This window comes from Alternaria alternata (assembly GCF_001642055.1).
Source record: "Alternaria alternata strain SRC1lrK2f unplaced genomic scaffold CC77scaffold_1, whole genome shotgun sequence".
Lineage (NCBI taxonomy): Eukaryota > Fungi > Ascomycota > Dothideomycetes > Pleosporales > Pleosporaceae > Alternaria > Alternaria alternata.
The window spans coordinates 1,951,774-1,963,600 of NW_017306190.1; the positions used below are offsets into that span (position 1 = coordinate 1,951,774).

The window sequence follows — 11,827 nt, forward strand, 5'->3', positions numbered from 1 at the left end:
CGAGTGATGCTCACATGTAAAGGACAGGACATGCGTGGATAACAACACTCTCTCCACGAAGATTCTGAACGCACAAAAACATCTGCTCTCAGCACATGACCAGATCTTGTATCAGGAGTACATGCGATAGAGGCTATTAGACACGCGATTGTCTCCAGACATACATGGCTGGCATTGGGGATCCCTTGTGTATCTCTACCAAACGTCGTGCTAAGATGCCTGGTTTGCATTTGGAGAGCCGATTTGATCATCTCCCACTCATCGTATCACCAGCTACTCCGTGGCGCTCATAGGTTTGTACATGGGTTGATACAGAGCAGTGTTCTGGGTAAATTTGGTAGATAATGGCATCTGGATGGAGGTAGTGTCCAGAAGGAAGCTGTTTGTCATATCTAGAATCTCCATGACGTCCCCATAGACGTGTCACCAAACGACCAAGACGCATTATTGGGCACCATGTGAGCAAGTGCGACTATCGCTCCGGCGGGCTAAATCGATCGTACATAGTAGAATGCGAGCTATATGCTCAGCTCTTCTTCCGAAAGACTGACCGTTCGTTGCACTGCTTCCTGGCTACGGAACAGGATAGCCATGGCCCACATCGGCCGTGTTAGTTGTACTGTACTATGCCCGCCTCCGTGGCGTGAGGCTGAGGGAAAAAGCGACACTTGGTTCGGAGAGAGGGGCAAGCCGAGAATCAACTGGTTGACCAGTGCGACTAGACATGAGCGAATCAAGAGCCAAGAGTCTACCCATCTGCTAAAACTTGTTGATCTATGCAGCTAGAAGCAGTCTTCATGCAAAGGATCAAGTCGAAAGAGTACGCAAGCCTCGATCGCATTGCGACCGTTGGTTTTTCCTGTACTTCACAAAAGTGACAGGCTTTTCGAGACCTGAAACGTGGATCCAGCCCTATGCAGGCTAGAAGGCTTACGAATCGATAAGCGTTTCTCGCACCTTTTACCTACGTAGGGCGCGTGCGTTGAGCGTCGGGCGGGAAGGCTGACATGTAGCGCGCTGAAGCCTGTCAGAGTAGCATCGGAACAACGTCAGAAGCGAATCAAACAGAAATCATCTCCATGGCATGCCTCAAGGCAAGGCATATCGCAATTGGCATTGGTTCAACAAAGCATGTCTGATGTTTCGCGGTCAATGCTCTGATGGCAGCCAAGATGGGTACCATGCCCGCGGTAGGGTCCTCACATGCCAGACGGTGGATAAAGTTTCGTGGCTGTTGGACGTCAGCCTCAAACCAGGTGTGGACCGATCTTACGTGTAGTGCCCATATACCGCATATCGAAGCTGGCAACCTAGTCTGACTTGAGCAAGGCGAAGGATCAATGCCTTCGTACAGTCGAATTGCGCCCCACCTGCTCAGACGTGCAAGACGGAGAGCGCAAGACCAACATGAGCCAGTTGAAGAAGGCTGCAGCCGATCGAGAATGACGGAGACGTCGTGCTTCCTAGGTGCAGACGATGCCTCTACAGCTGGAATCGAGGCTTGACGAAGCACCAATTGGGTCGTTGAATCGGCGACTCCTCGTAAAGCAAGCAAATTCCTTCGGTCGCTGATTCGCCCAAAACCTCGGCTCCGCTTGAGCCAGCCAAAAAGGCGTCTTCCGGTACTTGGCCGGAGCAAGGCTGAACAAGGAAAAAGACGAGAGCAAAGGGCGGTAGATGCTGATGCCATCTTGCCAGAAGCATCTAGAAGGGATGTACTGATGTCGGGTGATGATGCCATGTGAATTGTCAATGTCTAGGTTCGGTGTTGCGAGATTCGGTCGCGACCGGAACTTCTAAATAGGAAAAGCATGATCCAGCCATGAACCACGACAGCTCGCTCCCCCTAGCAAGCCCGACACCCTCCGCGCTCTTGGACTTGCAGTTCGTCGCGAGGCGGAATGATCCGAGCAGGGTTTTGGCGGCATCCTTCGTTCCTTTTGATTATCTGGCCCAGCTTTACAGGGTTCCGTCACTTGATTCGCCATGGCACTCAGCAGAAGTCGTTCAGCCTGAGGCAGCAGATCCAATAAGCACCCAGCTCGCCAGCTTGCCGTTTATAGCGTGGCTTGCAGCTCAAGGCTCGCCCACTCACGATGGGAAACGAGGCTGACTGCGCCATTCCAGCCTCGTGCGCACTCCACTGGGCCCAGCGAAAATCGGGATATCTTGCTGCCTGGCCCCCCGCGCTTCCCTGATCGACTTGGAAACACATCACACGTCCCTAGTACCCCAGGATTCCACTTGCCATTCTCTAAACCTGTCGGATTTAGCTGCCGTTAGAGCGATAATACTCGCCCCACCAAGCGAGCCTCCCCAACGTTCGACTGTATCGGACCGCGGGACAGAATCGCACAGAACAACAGTATTCCAGCCTGGCCGGATCCTATCTGGACATTATCAAGTACCGTCAGGTTTATGCCTCCAACAAGAACCAGAGCCAGGATGAAAGAAGATGCGCCGACCAATACCCCTACCGTCACGGATACCAAAGCTAGCGAACCAATAGAGCCAGCTCCAGCCCCAAGGGAAACCATTGTGACAGCACCAAGCGTTGAGACTACGCCTAACACTTCACCGACATTCGAAGCGGGCTCCAAACCTCCATCACGCAGAGTATTGCGACTAAAGTGCCCCGTCTGCTCGGACTATCCCGATGGCTTCCGCAGTGAGCATGAGCTGCGACGTCATACCAACCGCGTCCACAAAAAAGTACGTAAAGTCTGGGTGACCATCGACACTTCACCCGACAAGTCATTCCTGGCCAACTGTAAGGCATGCCAGACTGGAAAGAGGTACAACGAATGCTACAATGCCGCAAGCCACCTCCGACGCATGCACTTTCACCCTCACAAACGCGGGGAGAGGAAGATGACTGCAGCAGAGGCTCGACGCGGTGGGAAACCTGGCGACCTGGATCCTCCCATGGAGGTCCTCAAAGCCAACTGGCTGCGAGAAGTAGACGAGATAATCGGAGAAGAGAATGAACCCACCGAGGACGACGCTTCCATGTCCTTATCGCCTACTCAGAGTATGCCCGCGGGGCAACTACAGTCACCGCCACAGCCGCAGCCTCAAATTACTCCCGTCAAGGCTGAAGCAAAGGCACCGCCGACACCAACTACTCCTTCCACTCGGTCGATGGCGATAGATAGCATAGTTGAGAAGCAGGACGCGGCGTGAACACGAGGCTTATACTAGATGGCGGGCGAGAGGAACTGGTCAACCGTATTCTCGCACGGCGAGATGGATCATGGATCGTCATATAAAAGCCCGGCAAACATACCCGATCGGACCGTGTCATCTGGCACCACTTGCTCTGCAGATGCAACGACTGGTTCGCTCGATAGAGTGGGCCGGGGTTCCAGGACCATGTTCGCTCATGGACAAACGGCCATGATGATGGCTTGCGCTACTTTTGATTTCTGAAGTGAAAGTCGAGGCGGGAAAATTATTTGGCGTTGATGGGTTGACGATGCGATATGTCACCAGGCTGTCACTATTTTGACCGCAACGGCATGGTCTTTGGGTAAAGTATTAGATGGCAGCCAGGCTGAAATATGCCATGCACATGCTTGATCAGAAGATTATGAAAAGACTGGGTTGTTCTTCGTCGATTTGTGTTGTGAGGTATCCAGTTGTGCATTTGTAGTGGTGAGTGTGATGGACGGGAATGTAGGAAGATGCGGCTGCAAGTAAGGAGAAATTTGACGAGTACAACGAAATTTGAACCATGTCGATTGCCCGGAGAAGGAGGGGTATGACGAGGTAAAAACTCAACGTGAGGTGCAATTAAGATACATGTCGATCAACGAAGGGGTAGTGGCGGATCGGTACACCCGACTCAAACGGGCTCGTGCGCAATAATCTGGGTGCTGCATCGTGAATCCTTCGAAGCCACCACACCAGTGTTGCAGCAACCACGAGGTACGTCTCTGCCATGTCTGTCATATGCCAGCGTCCGTTTCTGCGCCGAGGCAGGCAATCTGCATAGCGAAGCTGATGGTCTTGTCTAGCTGCATAATTCTACGTGCGGACGCAGTCGCCTGCTATGCGCTTCGTCGCTTTTCGATAGCTCTAGCCCTATCCTACCCTACCCGCGGAGTCTAACAACTTGCGATGGCCGTGTCGCCTGCATACCCTGAACGCATCACGATTCGCCGCCGCCGCAAAGAGAGTACTTGTCATTCGCGAAACATACTGTAGAACACAAGGTTAGGCTTAGGACCGCGGCACCCTTGGCAGCAGCCATGTCTCGTCGACCGGTACTCAGTAATCTCGTCAATCTGGGGAGCCTGTACAGCGTTCCGCCTTGGGGGTCTGTACCTTCCCTCGGCCTAGCCAGGCCGCTGTATAACTCTGTGAATTTGGGGAGCCTGTACGCCCGCAGCAAACGAAAGTACCCCACCGGATATGCATACTTTGAGGATGGGTCCGTCTTTATACATCCTCAGTTATGGCTTCCTCACGATGCCTTGGAAGCGCGTATGAAGATAGCCGCGCATTTTGTAAATGGACCTACACCCAAGATGCAGGCAATTCGCAAACAAGACCCGCATAGGACGCGCCTCGTCATAATCGAGTAAGCCAGATTGCTCACCATTTTTGTCTACATGCTAACGGCAGTATCAGCAAGGACTCGAAACTGAGAAACACATTCCGCATCATGGCTCGCAACGCCCAGGACGACCAAAGGGTATCAGTCGTCGACCCGCCCTTCGAAGACGTTGAATTGACTCTCGACCCCACCGAAAGCCGCCCCATCTCCGCAAGCTTCAACGACGCTCCCCAGTTGAGTCATAGGGACAGTCTACGGAACAGCGAGGCTCTAAAGACGTTTCGGGGTACGCTGATCGATGGCATCTTGCAACCCAACGTTCGCTTGGGGAATGGTCTACACCTGTCGCCTAAACCGCACATAAAAAAGCCCCCGTTAGCGGAGAAGAAGCAGGCGCGAAACCCCAAGGCCAAAAGACCTCGTGAAGCCGCGGGACTGCCTCCAAAGGCACCAGCGAGGCACCTTCATTCGCTAGATGTACAGTCTCCGACGGGTCCACCTCTGCCTTCTAACGTACACAAACCGAAGCCTTCCCGACAAGCACCACCCCAAGAGCGTGACGTGGAGCTTCGAGAAGCTCAATTGGCACAGAGAGAGCGGGAGCTCATACAACTACAACAAGAACTCTTGCGGCAGACTTTGCGCATTCAGAGCACACTGCCGCGTCAAGACAGGCATTCTCGGTTCTCCCCTCACCATGACACCAACGCAAACAAGCATCGGACACGCGGACCAACCGAAGCGAGTATTCATAGCGAGTATGACACAACAGCTGCGGATATAGAGGCAAAGAAAGAGGCGCTCGCGCAAAAGGAAATGCTCTTGAAATACAAGCGCAAGGCATGGCTTCTCGAACAGAAGCTTGCTCGGGTTCAGAGTACCGGACGTCCCCAATCTAGGCGCGCAGCTCGTCGATACGGTACGGAAGTTCAGGAACACGACGCGCAGCACTCCCCTGATTACCCATCGGGGAAGGAAAATGTGCCAGATGCGCAGCATGACTACGACGACGTCCCTGTTGCCTTCGATTTGGATCATGCATCGCCAACTGAAGCCCTGGAAACGCTGAGATCTCGCATCCGGCTTCCTACCAGAGGAACGATGCGCTCACGTCGGAACCCACGCTGAATAAGATACCTTGCCTCCACCTCCCCAATGTTCGTGGATATGATGATAACATAGTTTAACAAAACCTATGCCAACGTCACGCCACTTCAGTTATCTAAGAGACGACACTGTACAATAGACACGCCGAATTGAGCATGATTGTACCATACTCGATTAGCATACGATACCCTGTACAAACAGCAAATAGATCCAATGACACTAGACTTACGCCTTTTCCATGACACCTTCACGCTCGTTGCTATTTTTGCACATCATGCTCTTCGGAACTTACCTCGCTGTTGGCCTCTGCTTATTATCATGTTTGTAGATCCTTTCGCCTGGAACTTGCCATCATGTTGGCCTGGAAAGACAAAATGGTGTGAAGAGATCTCAATGGTTGCACTTGCACGAATTGATATGGTGGCTTGGTGTCTGGGTGTGCGCTCGATAGCCTGGTACAGTACCCGACCCGAAGGACGATCCAGTTTCATTCCATCGGTCTTACATAACCCTTGTTATGTAGCCAGTCCAGTTGGTAGGATAGCCGAACAAAGAAAATATAGAATAACTGGGCGGCACCACAACCACTTCCCCGAAGAGCCCCGCGGACGACACTGACATGTGAAAGGAGCCGCGGAGAGCAGAAAAGAAAATGGCTAAAGGGTTCACCAACACAACGGGGTCAAAGTGAATAAATTTACATTGGACATTTGTTTTCATTCGGATATCTCCATGTGGCCTGACTCTTGGTCCATGGTGTGGTTGATCAAAGGGACAGAAGTAGATGCATGTACGTCTTGATATTGGTTGTTGCTTACTTGATTCGGGTATCTCGATGCTACCTCTTGGTAGACAGTTTGGTACAACAGGCAGTGCTTGAAGAACAAAGGAGAAAGAAATGAGCGCCATTCCAACGCCTACGCTTTGCTGAGGGAAAAACAGTAGTAGTATACAATAATAATTTTGGAAGTGATGTCTTCATCAGAATTCGTGTAGGAGAGGTATGCTCCATGCCTGAATCATCATGATCCTCGGCTATAGTCGTCACTCCAGTCTTTCGACCGTGGTCGTCCTGCCTCAAACGCCTTGTCCTCGGCCGTCTCCACCTGCACACTTGTCTCCGTGATAATGTTTATGCCATGTCCTGAAACCGTGTTCTTGAGGATCGAGTCTGCTGATCCCGTTCGGGTAGGACTTTCATCTTCGTGTAGCGTATCTTCATGCCGTGACCGCAATGTATGACTGCGCCCACGGCGGTGATCGACTATTCGCGATAGTCGGTTGCTGCCACCTACTATGGTGACGGTACGTGCAGTAGTCGATGTAAGGGCTTCTTTGCCACTCATGGATTGTAGGCCGTAATGGTCGTCGTCGCCTGGGCGTGCCGCATTGGTGAGCGTTGCGGTGACAGTTCTGTTGTAGTTCCCTGTACTCAGATCTCCGGATACCAAGACCCGCCTTGTCAGGGCGTATAGAAGCGCGTCGATCCATCCGCATGATGTGAGAAGACACCCAGCGACAATGAAGAAGAGGTCTGGTGGTTCGGTACCGGTCATCGCTACCATGCGACCCACTGCTATGGGCAACGTGAGTACGACGTATACAAAGGGGTACATGACCATGAATTTCGTCGCGCGTGTGAGCTTGCTAGTGTCGTTTGCGATGATGCTTCGAATGCGGCCGCGTAGGTGGAAGAAGACATGCGCGTAGATGATGATCGTGCCGAACTCGACGATGAAGATCCAGAGGTAATGTAACCAAAGTCTTTCATTTTGGTATTCTCTTGAAACCCAGCACTGGCTGAAGTCAGCTCCGTATTGTTTGTTAGTGGAAGAGAGCATACCCATGCTGCAGCGCGAGCGAAATATCGCTCCTGGTACATGGCTGGTCCAAGTAACGTAAGGATCAACGAGAAGAGCCAAATCGAGAGGATCGATACCACAAACCACCTGTACGGCATTTTGTATCCTTTGACCACGCCCAACCAAGTATGTATCGCAATTGCGAGAACGAAGAAGCCACTTGCGACATCTCTAAACGATAGTATCGAGAGTTAGTACATGTCTCACATATTTTGTGCGTGAGAATACTGACCCAATCTGTAAAAACCACGCTTGGAGGAAGCATGCGCCGGTCGGTGCTACGATCTTGTTGATTCGGAGCCAGTGGAACGATATAGAGAATGCGATAGACTGTTGTAGGTCGGCGATTAAGAGGTTGTAAATGAGAATAACATATTGGTTGTATCCGACGTATTGCCTGTAGTGTCTCCGCCACGAAATCATCCGCTGTGTAATGAATCCCAGTAAGGCCGTGACTGATATTAAGCTCATTGTGGCGCAAATAGCGAGTGGAATTAGCCCCGCCCTATAGAGGGGGGTGAGCGGGTCCATACTGTGCGGAGCGTCAAAGTATCGTTTTTCGAGAGAGCGTTCAAGTAGAACAGAGGTTATATCGGTCATGTCGTAGGGCGCCATAGTTGTAATGGAGGGTCGTAACCGAGTATCAAGCGGCCCGATAGGATGTGCGGAAGTACTTGTGCTCTCAACGCATCAAGATACCATGGTTGGTATAGCGAAGGGGGGGTCGAATCTGTTCGCGACGAAACCGTCTCGCTCTCGTGCCCTCTGGAGGTCCGGTCGCGGTTCCACAGTCTGCCGATTTCCAATCAGGGAGCCACTATGCAACTCTCGTGTGTTGATTGATCAATCAGGTCGGAGATAACTGGTGATTTGGAGTTTAGCTTGTTGTATACACAAAAGAGTGATCAACACTAGAGGTATTCTCCGCAAGAGTGATCCACAGGTTGGGGTATGCGCAAAGGATATAGGAAATAATGGCAATAGATGCCAGAACTAGCTGGGGTGGAGTAGCACGCCTGATATGGGTAGAACACTTGAAAGGAAGGAGATCGTCCAACTGACTTCTGTGTCAGGCCAGGCGGATATGCAGGTGCACCAGACGCGGCATGTTGGACGGCGTGGACGGGTCCTAGACGATCGCCTAAGCTTTTCAGCACGCTACAGCTGCAGGGTTGATGAGTGTAAAGTTCGGCATGTGCCAATGCACCCGTCCCCTGTCTATCAGCCAGCGTATTACCAACCGAGCGGATGCTCAATATTGAGTCGAGGTACTCGTCTGATACGGGGAAAAGACTCGAGAAGCGGGTTGTACTCAGCCCTCCTGGGTGAGCTCCACTGCTTCAACGTAGACAGGCTGGGCGCTCCCTGTCGGCAGGAAGAGTAAACTTTGCGGACATGGGAATGCTGTCGCGTGTGAGTTTCAAGCGGTACAGGACGGAAAAGAACAACAGCCCGCCACCACGTGGAGCACGCCCCTGTCGTGCCTCCGAATGGTCATCAGGGCCAGCAATGCCTGCACAGGGGCCAGGAGCGACAGCCATTCACGGTGCCTAACCGCGTTGCCAGCCGTGGTCTCGCCGTGCTGATGTGCGTTCGTAAATCTTGCGCAATTTGTTCCTTGAACGCCATGGTTGGTCTTTGATGAGGCGTTCGCCTCTACAGACTACGCCGCAGCTTGTTCGGTCCGGATTCCTTTTCGACGAGTCGTCCAACCTCAGCTGCGTCAACACAACATTGGCGTCTTCTTTTTGCCGCGGACAGTTGCGGGGGAGGGTCTTGTACAATTAGGCGACTGTGGAGGATGCGACGCTAGACGGATGAGCACTAACCACTTACGCTCTTAGCGGCTACTAGCTAAGGGGTTGATTGTTGGAGAAAAGTCCACCCCTGGACGTTGCGCGGCCCGAACTGACATATCTCCCCTCGCGCTGCCCGGTGGGTACATTTGACACACCATTATTCAAACCAGTTGTCTAAGTCCATGAGTCGCGCGGATACTGGCTGCCGCCACCAAAGTACTAGAACTGCCGTGACTGATCCAACACGGACGACGGGAGAAATGTCAGAAACTTGCGCCATCCCGAAAACCAGGCTTCATGGCTGAGATGGTCGAAGCGTTGAGTATGCGTTCGCATGTCTAATCGCCCATCTTCGAATCGGTGCCACAACACGCCAATGCTCTGTAATTGTTGGTTAGGATAAGATGGGAACTGGTACATGAACCGTCTTGGTGTGTTCCAGAAGCTTCTGATCATGATGCAACGCTGCGCCGCCAAACCAACTATTGCTGGAAGATGGTGGACCAGTAACTCCTCCTACTCTTCTCTCGCCACGTGCAATTGTTTTGCATTGGTGAAACGGCGTTCCTGCATAGAACGTCCTCGGTGCGCATGACACCGATGTCCATGTGCAGAAGTAGCACCGTCATCGTTGCGTATACAGGTTCCGTATTCCGCTTCCACTACCAAGACGTATAAATGGCGAGGACGACAGGGATTGTATTGGTGGACAGGTCCTCGGGTTATCATGCAGCGCACCTGAGGTCCGGTTTGAGGTTCGCCATCTGCAAACCTGGTCTGCAGTAGCATGGTCAATCGATAGTACCCCAGACTTGGCTTCCCCCATACCAAGGATTGCATGAAGGTAAGGGCCGTACTTGAAGGCACAACCGAGCTCCGCTCTGTATCTGGCGCTGGAACCAGATGACCCGTAGGGCCGGTAGTAATTTAATATAATTGAGGTCGAGACCAAGGGAAGCCATAAGGTACACGCACGAGGTACCCTGAGTTTACCCCGCAAGCCGAGCAACGGCGTGGCCGTCTCCCTCCTTGGACCTGGTATGTCATAAGCGATGCGCGAAACTTGGATGTCTGCAACGCGTCCCGCCTGTCACTTCCCAAGCACGAACCGTTACCAGATCGCGGCTATACTGACGCCACTTAAGGCAGTCGCGTTTTGTCTGTTCCTATGACCGAATTAGCCTGCGGCTTCGATACGCGAGCGGAACAGCTGACCGCATCAAGCCATCAACTAATCGAGAGCGAAGGGGCTCGACACAACGAAGTGACTTGTCCGCCTTGTCGTAGGTTTGACTCAGCAACGATTGGCGAGGCCGAAGTACCTCCAGTGACCAACGGGGTGGCACAATATTAGCCGGTCAGCCAATCTCTCATCCAAGATTCATTCGTATCTGCAAGCCGCCCCAACGACCTTTGCGATAGCTCTAGATACAACGGCTGTGAACCAAGATCTGGCATAGCGCCAAGTGGCCTGCTTATAGCCGTCATGCACCTCCAAATATGAGACCATTGTGAAGGACATATGTTGGCGTTTTTCCCGGTCCTCCACATTCCGTCTGGGCCAGGATCGAGATTCGGAGCATGGAAGCGAGAAAATTTGAGCGGTGGCTACTTGTTCGAAACCGTATGGGAGTATACACACCACCCGCGAGTCTAACTTCAGACGCGATCGTTCTCTATTACCTCGATATCCCGGATGTAGTCAAGAGTTTCTCATCAGTGGCGCTCCTCATCACTGGCTGGTGACCGCAACTAACGCCATTATTTCAATATCATGCGATAATGAGACAGTTGGTAGTTGACCGAGCTGTCTTGGCTATATGTTCTTCTTGTTCTACACTATAGGCGTGAATATCAGGCCCAGACGATTTTAGATACGACTATCCTGCTACTCGCAGCCAGACGCACTTTCAGTATCAGTCACAACGCGCCCATCGCCAATAACTCACTTTTTAGGATCTTGCTGCACTCCAATTGCGGAGAAATCGTTCGTGTAGCAATCGCCCTTGGTCACAGTTCCCACATAATTCGCAAGGTCGGCATAGAGCTCGCGGAGGGTCAGCTTGGGCTCAGAACGCTACATAGGCAACAGCTCGCAACTACAAGTACCCTCTGATTCAGCCATGCTCGGATCTTCAGTGATATAGTCAGACCAACAATCCTACAGGAATTTGTTGCCTACCAACGGAATTTGTTACAGACGCCCCACCAACACACGACAAGCAGTTCACCGCTATACCGTCACATCTCTTGCAACAAGTATATCAGGTGCTGGGTTCGAGTGATATAGTTGAAGTAAGCTTCAATCAGGTCTGCTGTAGTGTTGCGGCGCACAATCTGCACTGTTGTGGCGTCGTCCAAACGAATAACCGCGCACGCGAGGTAGATTATGCGATTCAATGCATATAGTCCTTTCTCGCCCAGAGCCCGCTGGTCAGATGTTTACTACTACCGACGCTGTGGAAATGTACAGGACATCGGTGTGAAATGTTTGGCGTTGT

The 11,827-nt window shown here is 52.1% G+C and overlaps 4 protein-coding genes across 4 annotated transcripts; 2 read left to right on the forward strand and 2 right to left on the reverse strand.

The window, feature by feature from the left end:
• Positions 1 to 655: 655 nt before the first annotated feature.
• CC77DRAFT_48554 (hypothetical protein) lies at positions 656 to 1,804 on the reverse strand. Its single transcript, XM_018531871.1, has one exon. The coding sequence runs from the start codon at positions 1,739 to 1,741 to the stop codon at positions 1,061 to 1,063; it is 681 nt and encodes a 226-aa protein (XP_018391850.1). The 5' UTR covers positions 1,742 to 1,804; the 3' UTR covers positions 656 to 1,060.
• A 641-nt stretch (positions 1,805 to 2,445) lies between these two features.
• Positions 2,446 to 3,183, forward strand: CC77DRAFT_1056501 (hypothetical protein; the record flags this gene model as incomplete). The annotated part of the gene is made up of 1 exon (XM_018527917.1): positions 2,446 to 3,183. One exon carries the CDS (start codon positions 2,446 to 2,448, stop codon positions 3,181 to 3,183), a length of 738 nt encoding a protein of 245 aa, XP_018391851.1.
• An 854-nt stretch (positions 3,184 to 4,037) lies between these two features.
• CC77DRAFT_48526 (hypothetical protein) lies at positions 4,038 to 5,782 on the forward strand. Its single transcript, XM_018531868.1, has 2 exons — positions 4,038 to 4,582; positions 4,633 to 5,782. Exons 1-2 carry the CDS (start codon positions 4,251 to 4,253, stop codon positions 5,684 to 5,686), a joined length of 1,386 nt encoding a protein of 461 aa, XP_018391852.1. The 5' UTR covers positions 4,038 to 4,250; the 3' UTR covers positions 5,687 to 5,782.
• A 703-nt stretch (positions 5,783 to 6,485) lies between these two features.
• On the reverse strand, positions 6,486 to 8,345 carry CC77DRAFT_48590 (hypothetical protein). Its single transcript, XM_018531876.1, has 3 exons — positions 7,760 to 8,345; positions 7,509 to 7,698; positions 6,486 to 7,461 (listed from the first exon to the last, which is right to left on the reverse strand). Exons 1-3 carry the CDS (start codon positions 8,140 to 8,142, stop codon positions 6,688 to 6,690), a joined length of 1,347 nt encoding a protein of 448 aa, XP_018391853.1. The 5' UTR covers positions 8,143 to 8,345; the 3' UTR covers positions 6,486 to 6,687.
• Positions 8,346 to 11,827: the final 3,482 nt, after the last annotated feature.

What these genes read in the sequence shown, in the direction of transcription:
- CC77DRAFT_48554 (XM_018531871.1), bottom strand. Translation starts at nt 1,741, where the DNA reads ATGGCATCATCACCCGACATCAGTACATCCCTTCTAGATGCTTCTGGC.
- CC77DRAFT_48526 (XM_018531868.1), top strand. Translation starts at nt 4,251, where the DNA reads ATGTCTCGTCGACCGGTACTCAGTAATCTCGTCAATCTGGGGAGCCTG. An exon ending in ACGCGCCTCGTCATAATCGA is followed by an intron (nt 4,583 to 4,632) that starts GTAAGCCAGATT and finishes CGGCAGTATCAG; the next exon opens with CAAGGACTCGAAACTGAGAA.
- CC77DRAFT_48590 (XM_018531876.1), bottom strand. Translation starts at nt 8,142, where the DNA reads ATGGCGCCCTACGACATGACCGATATAACCTCTGTTCTACTTGAACGC. An exon ending in GCGTGGTTTTTACAGATTGG is followed by an intron (nt 7,699 to 7,759) that starts GTCAGTATTCTC and finishes ACTATCGTTTAG; the next exon opens with AGATGTCGCAAGTGGCTTCT. An exon ending in TCGCTCGCGCTGCAGCATGG is followed by an intron (nt 7,462 to 7,508) that starts GTATGCTCTCTT and finishes GACTTCAGCCAG; the next exon opens with TGCTGGGTTTCAAGAGAATA.